Raw genomic sequence first — 13,632 nt, forward strand, 5'->3', positions numbered from 1 at the left:
TGCTTGTCTATCCATTTCTGTATGCGAGTTTTTACCAACTTCTCTAAAATCTTCACTATTACACCAGAGATACTAATAGGTCGGGAGTTAGACACATCAGTTTTTACACCACCCTTGTGCAATGGAACTATCATACATTCCTTCCATTCCTGTGGTATCATTCCTGAGCCGAGACTCAAGTTATACAAATGTGTGAAAGGCCTAACCAATTCAGCTGAACATTCCTTTAACAAACAGGCAGATATTCCATCTGTCCCTATTGACAAATTCTTATCCAGGTTATCACCCTTAATTTTCAACCTATATATAGAAATTGCAATGAAATTAATAAAAGAAGGAATGAATGTAGTAAGTGCAGATTCATATTATACACTTTGCTGATGCTCTAGCTGTATAGCTGAGAATAAACAGGATTTCAGAAGATTTCATCTAGGATGGGTGATGTTTTATCTGATTATGGACTTAAGATAAATGTAGCAAAAACTAAAATAATAGTGGCAGGAACAAAATAAGATAGATAAAACAGCAATTAAAGGTGAATATTGAACAAGCCAAATTGTTCATCTTGGAGGTACTATTCAAGGAGATGGAAGATGCAAATTAGAAATATGAAGAATTGCTTTGGCAAAAGAAGTATTAAAGAAAAAGAGATCATTTGTTATAAATAAGATAGGACATATTATTATTATTATTATTATAAAAACCTCCATGGAGTCAAAGACTCATTGTGGGAGGTCCACTGTTATACACACATTTTATCATACTGTGCCTTAAATATATTCACTGTCTCTGCACACACCACACTCTCGGGCAAAGCATTCCAATCACTCGCCACTCTCCGTGCAAAAAACTTGCTCCTCACTCCCTTGCTCACACCCTTCTTATACAGCTTCCAGGAATGACCTCTTGTTCTCCTGCTATCCTCACCCATTCTGTGCAAAACCTCCCTGACATTAATCTGGTAATAACCTCTTAACAGCTTATATGTCTCAATCATATCCCCCCTCCTCCTTCTATCCACCAATTTCTGCAAATTGCATTTTGTCAATCTGTCTTCATACTCTACATTCCAGAGACCAGAAACCACCTTAGTCAATCGCCTCTGAACTTTTTCCAACACAATTTCATCTTTTTGAAAACCAGGTGACCAGATCTGTGCACAGTAATCCATATATGGCCTGATCAAAGCCTTATACAAAGGAACCATAACATCCTTACTTCTACAAGTCAATATCCTCCGCATCATTCCTATTATCCGCTGTGTTGTCATCACTATTTTAGTAACATGTCCCCGAAATTTTAGGTCCTTGTCTACAATCACTCCCAGATCTCTCATTTCCTCTACCTCTTCCAAGATATTTGCACCAATTGTGTACTTTACATCCCATCTCTGCTTCCCAAATTTCAAAACCTTACACTTTGAAACATTGAATTGATATCCCCACTTATTTACCCATTCAGCCAGTGTATTCAAGTCCTCTTGCAAAGCTACAGCATCCACACTACTCCTGATAGCTCTCCCTAACTTTGCATCATCTGCAAACAACTGCACATCACCATTCAGACCTGGAAAAGATCTATAAAAATATTTGTTTGGTGCATATTCATGCATGGTTGTGAGACTTGGACCTATAACAGCAGAAGACTGAAAAAGGATTGAAGTATTTGTAATGTATTGTTGGAGAGTATTGCTAGTACTAAATTAGACAGAAAAAAAATAACTATTAAAAAATTCTTGAAGACTTTATAAGTCTTTCTGGTAATCTACAAATGCTGTGTATGTTTCTTTGTTGAATTTGCAATGTTTCTCCATTAAATTTTTAATGTGCAACCTGAGTCAATATACGATTGTCCTTTTTGGAAGCCATTTTGTTCTTCACAAACTCATATGATTACATATGATTTAATTTTTAAAGATAATATTCATAGATATAATTTATAATCTATATTTAGGAGACTTACTACTCTATAGTTCTCACAGTTGCATTTTTTTCCTTTTTTATATATCAGAATGATGATAGTCTTATTCCAACCTTCCAGCGTTTTTACTTGCTGCCAGATATTGTTAAATATTTTTAAAAAAAAGTTGTTTGTTGAACAGAATGCCTGCATATTTAGTAAGTTCTATATTTATTCCATCTTTCTCTGGGGATTTCTACGATTTACTTTATTAATGTATGGCTAGTTGGATTTCATATAATATTATTTCTTTCACTGTATTCTTAGCATTATGTCAGTTTTAGTGTCATTATTGTCTTGCCATAAGTTTTGGATGAAGCCCAACCAGGTTTTCTCTATGATTATCTCAAGCTTCACTTTTTTTTTTCTTTTATCTCCTGATTCACGTTTCTTAGAGTTTTGTATGTGTTTGGTGTTTTCACTGTAAGAACGCTTTCCAATATTGCTACAAGGTGCTCCTATGCTTTTCTATTCTTTTTTCTGCAAGCTTTTTTTTTGTTGTGTTACTCTTTTATGTTTATAATTAATTTCTTCTGCTTTAAGTATTTTGTATTTATCCATTGTTTATGTGCTTCTTTCTTGTCTTTGATTATTGCTTCAATGTTCTAATCCAGTTTCTTATTCCTCTTCTCCTTTTCTGTTTGTTTTGTTCCAAGACATTCTGTTTCTGTCCTTATTAATATGGTTTTTGCATTGTTTCATTGTATTTCAATATCATCATTTTCTTTTATTTGTTCCAGTTTTTCATTTATTCTCTATAATAAAGATAGTTAATATTTTTATTTTTGTCATCCAAGAGTTAAACTCTGAAAGGATTCCTAGGTATTTCTCTCTCTCTCTGCATGGTGTTCATGATTATTTTTAATTCATCTTAGGGATATTCTCCATTTTTCTTGTAATATATAATGATCTGATTCTTTTTCTACACCTCTAAATAGCCTGCTATCTAGTATCATGTTAACTGTTTTCCTGTTAGCTATTATATAGTCGATTATAATTGTTAGAGATTTTTTTTGTTTCCCTAGTGAATTTCAGACATTCTTTATGCTTGACAAAGGTATTAGTAATTTTTAAGTTATTATATGTGGAGAAATCTCTAAGTCTGTATCCATTTCTGTTGCACGTAGCTTCATTTTTTCTATATTTGTACCAAGCAGATTGTTCCCTACTCTGACATTGAAATTTCCCATTAATAAATAGATAGTCATTCGCGTTTATTTTGTCTTTTATTATTTTTTGTAAATCTGAATAAAAGGCATTATTATCTTCCTTCCTCTGGGTCATAGACACCAATAACAGTCAGGAAGCCACAACTCATTTCTAATCTTAGTTCACGAATTCTTGTGCTCCAGTGTTATATATCTACTTTATCTTATCTGTGCCACTATGTTATATTTCTTAATGCACTTTATACTTTATCTGTGCTGCTATGTTATATTTCTTAATGCACCTTCTTAACTACACTCACACTCTGTATCTTAACGAATTTATTTGTTTTACGACTGTGCCATTTGAATTACTTGTTAAGTACGAGTTTGTAAGATGCATGAACAAAGATAAAGTAGATATTATTCCCCGCTAACTCTTACCTGTACTTTATCTCAGTCGTGGCTTAAATTTATCACTTAGCATATCATAAATACTTTCCCCTTATTGGTCAGATTTATGCAGGTTTGTATTTTTCAGACTAGTACATTGACAAATTAGCCTCAGTGTATCATTCACAAATCGATTTATTTAAACCTAGAAATCTTGATACATTGTTCAATTTATATATAAGCATTGACACAACGAAATATCAAGTCTTAGATAATTACAAGTAACTCTGTCTTGGATCTTCTACAATCTTATAATGTAGCTTCATTCTTTCCTATATTTGTACCAAGTGGATTGTTCCCTACTCTGGCATTGAAACCTCCCATTATTAAATAGATAGTCATTTGGGTTTATTTTATCTTTTATTTTTTGTAAATCTGAATAAAAAGCATTATTATCTTCCTCTGGGGCATAAATACCAATAACAGTCAGGAAATCGCATGCTGGCCAAGTGGTTAGCGTATCTGCTCTCAAACTGCTCTCCCAAGTGGTTAGCGTATCCGGGATTCAAACCTGCAGCCAAAAGGCTGCAGGTTTGAATCCCGGTGTTGGCATGGATGTTTGTGATTGTCTATGGAAATACTAGTGGTGGTGGTGGGCAGTAGATGGTGTTGATGTAGTTGCGATTAGTTGTAGTTGGTGGAATGAGTGGTGGAGTGAGAGAGTTGTGCAGTAGGTGCTCTCAATGAGTCTTTTGACTCTCTAGAGGTATCATGTAATAATAATAATAATCTAAATATAACTTCTGGTATTCTTACCAGTCATTGTTACTCATTAGATAATAACCTTGTCAAGCGTATGTTTGATTAACAATAACTTAGAATTATTACATATAATATTAAACGTACTCTTAGAATAAGCACTTATTCATAATATATCAATAATGTTTAGGCTAATACAATTGACTGTGGACTCTATTTCATGTGAATCTTTTTGTTTCATCTTTGTTTTTGTTATTACTGCTAATGTGATTTGTTTCTATTAGAGTTTTGTCTCGATCTTGGTATTTGTGATGAATCCTCTTGACAATTCATGTAGCAACATTCCAGATATTTTCACTTATTTTCATCCTTTTTCCTTCCTTGTCCTGCTCATATCCATTAATCTGTCTGAGGCATTTTCCAGAGTGGCAGTTCAGTTTCTTCTATTCTGAGACTTTGGAGTGAGAAAAAATTCAGCTCTGCTATGAATTGGTTACCAGCAATTACAGCCTAGTTTGGTGTTGGAGCTGACACTTCATACATTTTTTAAATTTGTACCTGACTAAATTTCCCACTCAGGTTGGTGTCTAATCTTTCACTTGGTTGCTCAGGTGCCAGTGTTCACCATGTGAAGACGAGAGTTGGATTGAGGAGTAGAAGCTAGGTGATCCTGCTTGAGAGGCACACACCCATCTCTTTTGAATTTCATTTATAACTTATATTCAAGCTTAATTACAGAACATATAAAGAGTAAACTGTTAATGTTTGCTTCTGCCAGGTAAAATGCAGATGGAAACATGAGTAGAATTTCTTGTCATGTATAATATATCATCAATATTTTATTTTGAATTGGAGATATAAAATATAAATATATTGAAGTTATTTTAATTAAATTTCAGATGTTCTCCAAATGATGGGACGAGCCGGTCGTCCACAGTTTGATGATCATGGTGTTGCAGTAGTGTTAGTTCATGACATAAAGAAAAATTTTTATAAGAAGTTTTTATATAGTCCTTTTCCAGTTGAATCCAGGTATGCTTTCATGTTTATGAGCCACAATTCTTTAGAATTTAAGAATATGAAATTTTCATTTACTCCATATGCAATTTTTGAAGTAATGATTTGTATTGCTCTGTGAGCTTTATTAGGTGCATTCTGCAGAATTTTAAGCTTGTAACAGAAACCTTCATTCCTCTGTCAGGATGGATTTGTTTTAGAGAAATTTGACATTCATAATTCTTACTAAAATACGAGTATATTGACTTATAATTATGTTTAATGAATGAATACAGCACAGAAAAATAATTAAACACAAATTTAATCATTTCGATATTTTGTCTCAACAATACAATATTAAAACTGTAATAACATAACAAAAACACAGAAACAAGTAGAAGAAATAAGACTGTTTTTCATGAATAAAGTCCTATGAGGGACATCCTCTATGTGTGCTGTTGGCAAGCTTTAGCTGTAGGACAAGAGGTTTAAGAATTAAATTGAATGGGGGATTCAATTGAATTCATTTGAATGGGGATATTCAGTTTGCAGATGATGCAAAGTTAGGTAGAACTATGCAGAGTAAATCAAACAATGTGGCCTTACTAGAAGACTTGAATAGACTGAGTTAAAGGGCATGGAAGTGGGGGTGCCAATTCAATGTTGAAAATGTAAGGATTTAAAATTTGGAAAACAAAGATAGGGTGTAGAGTTTGTTGGGGATATACTGTTAGAGGTCACGTAATAAAAACAAAATTTCTTAAAAATAAGAAATCTTGTGGTGATGTTTGATAAGGATCTAAAATTTCGAGGATGCATTTGCCAAAATTGTGAGGACAACACAATGAATTCTGGGAATGATGCAGAGGACACTGACTTATAGAAGTAAAGAGATTCTGGCTCCATTGTATAAAGCCTTTATTAGTCCACATATGGACTGCTGTGCACAGATTTGGTCACCTGGTTCTCAAGAGGATGAAAAGATGTTCCAGAGGCAAATGATTAAGGTAGTTTCTGGTCTCTGAAATGTTGAGTATGAGGAAAGTTTCAGAAGATGCAATTTACAGAGTATAGTGGATAAGAGAAAGAGGGGTGATATGATACATACATATAAGTTGGTAAGGGGTTCTTATAGGATTGATGTTGCAGTGGTTTTTCATAAAATAGTAGAGACAGGGGGAGAACAAGGGGTCATCCCTGGAAGCTGTACTCATATAAGGAAGGTGTAAGTAATTGAGTGAGAAGCAGGTTTATTGGCATGGAGAGCTATGATGATTGAATGCATTGCCTGAGAGTGTATAGTGTCTGCAGAGAATTCGATTGTATTTAAGGGATGGGATGGGATGATGAGCTGTGTGTATGAAAAAAAGGCATCTCCTGCAATGGATCTTTGACTCCATGATGTAGTCAAAAAGTTCAGATAAACAACAACAAAACTGATATTAAAGCAACTGATATAACCACAAGAAAGAATATATCTTAAAACCCTTTAACCTCCATGTTTCATTAAATTGTAATAATTTGTTCTTTTTCTTTTAGGATATATAAGAAGACATGTCAGAGTCCGTGCGGTTAGCCTAGTGGCTATGCGCTTCGCAACCATATGCCTGGGGAATGTCCTAGGTTCGATTCCCGTCGGTGACGTGAGAAGCTGAAGGATCTTCCTCAGCCATAACCAAGTTAGCCAGTCTTGGGCGTGGACAGCAGGATTTTTTCCCCAGTTTATTCTGGGGTTGTTCATCCCGCAAAGCAGGCAAACTGGCCTTGAGAACTCAACACTACAGGCCATAGGATACACCGGGGCATAAGGCTGACCACCTTATCCTGTAAGCGGAGTGAGGTCCGATGATCAATGGACCCTCGACACCGCAAGGTAAAAGAGGGTATAAGGAAGATGATATGACATGATGACATGTCAGAGATTTTGAAGAAATTCGAAGACACAGAGGTGCAAAAATTTCACAACTGAAATTCACCAAACAACTTTGTGAGACTCTAGGGGACTGTGTCCCAGCATATCCAACAGTTGCCAGATGAGTGGCCAAGTTTAAAACTGCATTCTGAGACAACAGATGTCCCCTGGTCATGTAGACCTTTCACAGTGATCTCACCTGAAAACATTGATTCAGTGCATGCCATGATCCTTGATGATAGATGAATACACCCAAAACACATTGCAAAGACGCTGGGGATATTCATGGAACGAGTTGGAATCATTATCTACCAGCATCTGGACATGCAGAAGCTCAGCAGAGTTGGTCCCCAAATGTTTGAATACCGACCAAAAGAGAGAACGTGTGCTGTCATCTCAAGGGATTTGGGATCGTTTTTAATAAATCAGGTGCAAATCTTTTGGCTTGTATTGTGGCTGTTAATGAAACATGGCTTCATCACTCTGACCCAGAGACCAAACAACAGTCAACAAAGTGGAGGCACAAAGATTCTCCACTTCCAAAGAAGTTCCGAACCCAAAAGTAAGCAGAGAAGGTTCTTGCCATTGTCTTTTGGAATATGGATGGTGTCCATATCCCTTACCAAGTACCTCAAAATAGGTGAAACCATTACAGCAGCAGCAGTTTATTCAACATCTCTAAAGGAATTTAAGGGGGTACTGAAGGAAAGATACCATGGGAAATGGAACAGAGGCATGTTGCTTTTGCAGGACAACGCACCTGCTCACACTGCTCATGAAACCCAACAGACAATACACAACTTGAGCTTTCAATGTCTGCCTCACCCACTCTATTTGCCAGACCTGGCCCCCATCTGATTATTTCTTATTCAGAAATTTAAAGAAACACTCGAAAGGAACAAAATTTACCACAGATAATGAAGTCATATCTGCAGCTGAGGACTGGTTTGTGCAACAAGGGGAAAGACTTATTTCTCAGAGGATTGCAAAGGATGCAGCAGCATTGTAACAAGTGTATAACACTTTGTGGAGAATATGTAGAATAATGTGTAAGTTACGTGGTGCTGCCTCAGTTCCTTCATGATGATTATCACAACTTTTCACACACCCTCGTAAGAACCACTCGATATGCCATAAATACAAAAAGCCCCTATTTATTGTTCCCCCCATACAATTTAATAAATTAAATTATTCCCCACTGCTCTCAAACCAGCCCCCCCCCCAGTACTCTTGATCCAGCTAAACTCCTCTGAACATGTTATTATTATTACCTCAAGACCTCATGGAGTCAAAAACTCATCTGGAAGGTCCTTTTATCTCACACACAGCTCATCATACCGTGCCTTGAACACATTCAAACTCCTTGCAGGCACCACACTCTCATGCAAGGCATTCCAATCATTTACAACTATGCACGAAAAAACCTGCCTCTCACTCCCCTACTCACACCCTCTTTATACAATTTCTAGGGATGACCTCTGGTTCTTCCCCGATCTCCCACTATTTTCTGTAGAACTTCTCCAGCATTGATCCTATAACAACCCCTTACCAACTTGTAGTCTCTATCATATCTCCCCTCTTCCTCCTGTCCACCAGACTCTGTAAATTACATCTTCTCAATCTTTCCTCATACTCGACATTCCAGAGGCCAGAAATTACCTTAGGCAATTGCCTTTGGACCCTTTCCAACATCTCTTCATCCTTCTGAAAACCAGGTGACCAAATCTGGGCACAATAGTCCATGTGTGGCCTAATCAAAGCCTTATACAACGAAACAAGAATCTCCCTACTTCTACATGTCAGTGTCCTCTGCATCATTCCCAGAAGCCTTCCCAATTTTGGCTATGTGTCCCCTAAATTTCAGATCCTTATCCACTATCATCCCTAGATCTCTTATTTCTTCCACCTCCAACAATATATCCTCACCAAGCATAAATTCTGCATCCCATCTTTGTTTTCCAAATTTTAAAACCTTACATTTTGCAACATTGAACTCACATCCCCATTTCCGTGCCCAATCACTCAATTTATTCAAGTCTTCTTGTAAGGCCACAACATCTTCACTACTCTTCATGGTTCATCCCAACTTTGCATCATCTGCAAACAACTGAATATCTCCATCCAAATCTTCATCTATATTGTTAATATACAAGTTAAACAGTAATGGCCCCAAAACAGACCTGAGGCACTCCACTAGTGACTTTCCTTTACCTGGATATCGCTCCCCCATATCAACAACTTGTTGATACCTATCAGATAGCCAGTCTCCAATCCAATCCAATGCACTAATCTAATATCCAACCTTATCTGCTCTAGTTTGACTATCAATTTATCATGAGGTACTCTATCAAAAACCTTTGTGAAATCTAAGTATATTACTGTGTATTCTTCTCCTCTGTCCAAGGAAGCAGTCACTTTATTGTAATAAGTAAGTAGATTACTAAAACATGACCTCCCTTTAGCAAATCTATGCTGTCCATCAAAGATAATTTGAAATAGCATTGTTGTCAACCCAACTCTGGATCCTAGTTCTCACAAGCTTCTCCAACAACTTAACCACAACACCTGACACACAGATAGGCCTATAGTTTGATCACCTCCTTTATGAAGTGGCACAATCTTGCCCTCCTTCCACTCCTTAGGGACTTGACTGAGTGCAAGACTCGTATTAAAAAAATATGTTAAGACAGGTGTCAACTCCCTGGCACATTCCTCCAGAATACGTGGTGATATATTATCAAGTCCCACAGTCTTATTAACATCTAGTTTACTCAACTCCCCATACACCTCTTGCTCACTTACAGTAAGTCTCTCCTCCCCATCATCTACTGCTCTCAATCTCTCCATGAACTCACATTCACAAGATTGAAAGACCTTTATGAATTGCTCATTAAGTATCTCCACCACACATTCTGCAACAGCTGTCTTTATACCATTTTCTCCTATCAATGTCATCCTTCCATAATCATCTTTCTTTTGCTGGCTACATATTGAAAGAACTCCTTAGGATTCTTTTTGGCTTCATTAGCTAACTGCTGTTCATACCTCTCTTTAGCTACCCTCACCAACCAAGTCACCCTCCTTGCCAGGTCTTTGTAGACCTCATGGAATTGGTTATTTTCACTTCTCTTATGCTGCCTCCACAATGCCCTCTTTCTCTGTATCACATGCTTAATCTCTTTATTCATCTATCTCACACCTACCTTATTTAACCTTCTCACCCTTGGAATACACTTAGACATTGCATCCACTAGATAGTTTTTGAAAATCCCCCAAGCTGCATTGATCTCTTTTCCAGCTAACTCCTCATTCCATGCTACACCTGCAAGCTGTCTCCTGAGCTCTTCATAACCCCCCCCCTTGTAGTTCCACATATACCCTTTTCTCACAGAGGTCCTCACACTGCTGTCAACCACCCAGGTAACATTGTTTTATAAAAACCATGTGACAAGCTTATAGTTTCCTGCTATCTATATCTGATGACATTTTAAACAAGATTGCCAGCACCTGTCATGTTGCTGACTTGCCTTATATATAATAGTTTTTTGTGTTCCCCTTTTGTTTAGTTCTATAAAATTCAGAGTTTGTATATATTCACATATTTTTGTTTTGGCTATCTGATATGTAGTTCTACCCAGTTATTGGTTCCTTATGTTCAGCACTTCTAATTACTGTATTTGCCTGCATATAAGACACACCCCTTTTTTGTACACATGTTTTTTAGGAAAAAAACTTTATCACTGAATATTATAATGAATTTGCAGTATTTCAGATATAAAGCAATAAGTAGATCTACTTTCAACAAATACCTAATTTAACTAGGAAAGAGTACCCACCTTTTAATCTTCTATGTCAAAACCCAGAAATTCATCTCCAGGGCTAAATGAAGATACACTTGAAACCTCTTCTAAATCAGAATCTGAGTCCTCATACAACAAATTGTCCTCTGTACCATCCAATGCATTACTAATGCCATGCTTCTTAAATGATTTAACCACTGTCTCAGTTTTCACAGCATTGCGCGAAGCTTTGACCCACTCACAAACTTGCAAAATGCTAGGCCTCTTCCTTCTTCCTGATGCCGTAACCTCAAAATCTGAAGACTGCATCAGCTGTTCCACTTCTCCTTCATAAATCTCTTAAATGTTTATTAATACAGACATCTAAAGGTTGAAGCTGACTAGTTAGACCTCCTAGAATTACAGCTGAGTTTTCAATTCCTTGAGTTTATTTTTAACATCTGTTCTGTGAGAACAAAATTGATCTCATATTAGCAGGGCACGCTTCTTCAATAGTCCACCAGGGCAACTAGACCAAATTTTATCTATGCATAACTTCATTCCTCCTTCATCTATCCATCCAGCTTGGAAATGGAATGCTCTCACACGCACCGCAAGGAAGCAAGAAAAAAAATTGCTTAACTCGTAACAGAGAAAATTTCCAGAAATGAAAGGAATAAAAAACTGAGTATCGGCGTATAAGATGCACCCTGCTTTTCAGATCTATTTTCAAAGAAAAAAAGTGTGTCTTATATGCCAGCAAATACAGTACATATATTTTCTCAGCTCCAAACAAGTCTTGTATCATGTTATTTACCATCCTTACCTTCAACAAAATTCACAGAGGTATGTCAAATGATCCTTTAATTAATAAATAAATAATATTTAATTATCTCTTTTAGCTTAGTTGTGATAAAGGGATTGCTCCATTGCAAAATAGCTTTACTTTTTATTTATTATCAAAATTTTATTTTAAAATGGCTGCATTATTGATAATTAACCATTTTTCCTTGTTGAATTTGTCACGCTGAAAACTTTGCATCTTATACAAAAAATTTATACACTGAAAGTTTTGCATCATGATTAACTTCTAATGAAATCTGAATTCTATTTCTAGTTTGCTACAAGTACTTCCTGATCATTTAAATGCTGAAATTGTTGCTGGAACTATAACTTCCAAACAAGATTGTTTAGACTATATCACATGGACTTATTTCTTCAGAAGATTATTGCAGAATCCTGGGTATGCAACATATTTCATATTGCATTATATTGTATTGCATTATCAATGATAAAATTACTGCAGATATCAGCATTTGTCTGAATATATGCTTATATTTTCTTAAACCACTGAAAAATGCTGATAGGTATTATAATATGAAGCGCACCTGTAATGAGACTAGAAATTATAACAAACATGTTTTTATTGATATATTCTAATTGATCTTGTCCCTTTCAAAATAGACATTTTTTCCCCTTGAAATCTCTTTTTGGTAATTGCCTTCAAAGTCTGCATCACTTTCTTTTGAATAGTATCTTTACTTTTGTTGTTGTTTTCACTTTCAAAGATGCTGTTTTCTTTTAGAGTCATCCAGGATTCATTCAGACCACCGTGATTCATTGCGATAGCTATTACTAAAATATTGTCTATACACAAAAAATTAATTTAAAAAAATAAATACTTTATTGACAAATATTTTGATGTGAATCTAACAGATCATCTTCAGTGCAATGACAATTCAAACAAGACAGAACAAAAATAACAAGAAGTTCAAAATGATATGACTCATGCTCTATAGTTTAATACAATATAGTAGATATTGAGATCTGACTGTTTCATGTTACCAAAATTTTGGGAAAGTCTGATCATGACTTGATCGGTCATGATCAGTTTTTAAATCACGTCTTGCTGTCTCCTGTACCATATTATACTAGTGTGCAGCTTTTACCATTTTGAAATCCATTGTTATTTTCTACCTTGTTAGAATTGTCATTGCATTGAAGATGATCTGTTAGATTCAGATCAAAGTATTTGTTAATAAAGTTTTTTTTTTATTAATTTCTTTGTATATCAACAATCACTTTCACTATGTCACTTGTGTCATTAAAGGTTAGTAATATTTTTATGCTCCAGAACTGCCTTACTAATATTACATTGCAATCTGATGTATGTCAGGGAGAGGAATTCATTCGTTATCCAGTTTTTTTGTTTTTTTTTCTATTGCTGGGACAGATCCCTTTGTTCCAAAATTTGATAATTTTCAAAAGATAACCATCTCAAGTAACTTATTTTTTCTCTGTGGAATGAATTCTGCGATAACAGTGACATTGATATCAAAGACACAATTAGGCATTATTTTAATTTTACTTTGAATACATCTGCTTTATCAGATTTTAGGAATTCTGAAACCAGTTTTTCGACCATACTAGTAAGGCCTTGCTTTTCATTCTGAAAATAGTTGTTCTGAGTTAGTTTGTAAGAAAAAAAATAATAAGACCTGAATTACTAACATTCACACTATAGCTATTGATTATAGAGCTCGACATCTTTATGCACCAAATTTCTTATCATTTCAGTTCTTGATAGTCCTTTTTTTTTGTGTTGTTGAATACTATTACTTGCATGGTAATTGCAAGTAATAGTATTTTTGACCTACATAAAAAATTCCTGATGTCTCATTTGGTCATA

The 13,632-nt window shown here is 35.5% G+C and overlaps 1 protein-coding gene across 4 annotated transcripts in view; it reads left to right on the plus strand.

The window, feature by feature from the left end:
* The window catches only part of obe (activating signal cointegrator 1 complex subunit obelus), a 596,544-nt gene that overhangs the window by 461,159 nt on the left and 121,753 nt on the right, over positions 1-13,632 (plus strand). For all 4 annotated transcript variants that reach the window (XM_090409638.1, XM_090409636.1, XM_090409637.1 and 1 more), the window contains 2 exons: positions 5,156-5,288; positions 12,061-12,186. In XM_090409638.1, coding sequence (XP_090265764.1) covers positions 5,156-5,288; positions 12,061-12,186 — 259 coding nt within the window. The remainder of the gene's footprint in view (positions 1-5,155; positions 5,289-12,060; positions 12,187-13,632) is intronic.

The sequence above is a fragment of the Typopeltis vanoorti genome, chromosome 19 (assembly GCF_054136105.1).
Source record: "Typopeltis vanoorti isolate ZY-2024b chromosome 19, IOZ_Tvanoo_1.0, whole genome shotgun sequence".
Taxonomy (NCBI): Eukaryota; Metazoa; Arthropoda; class Arachnida; order Uropygi; family Thelyphonidae; genus Typopeltis; species Typopeltis vanoorti.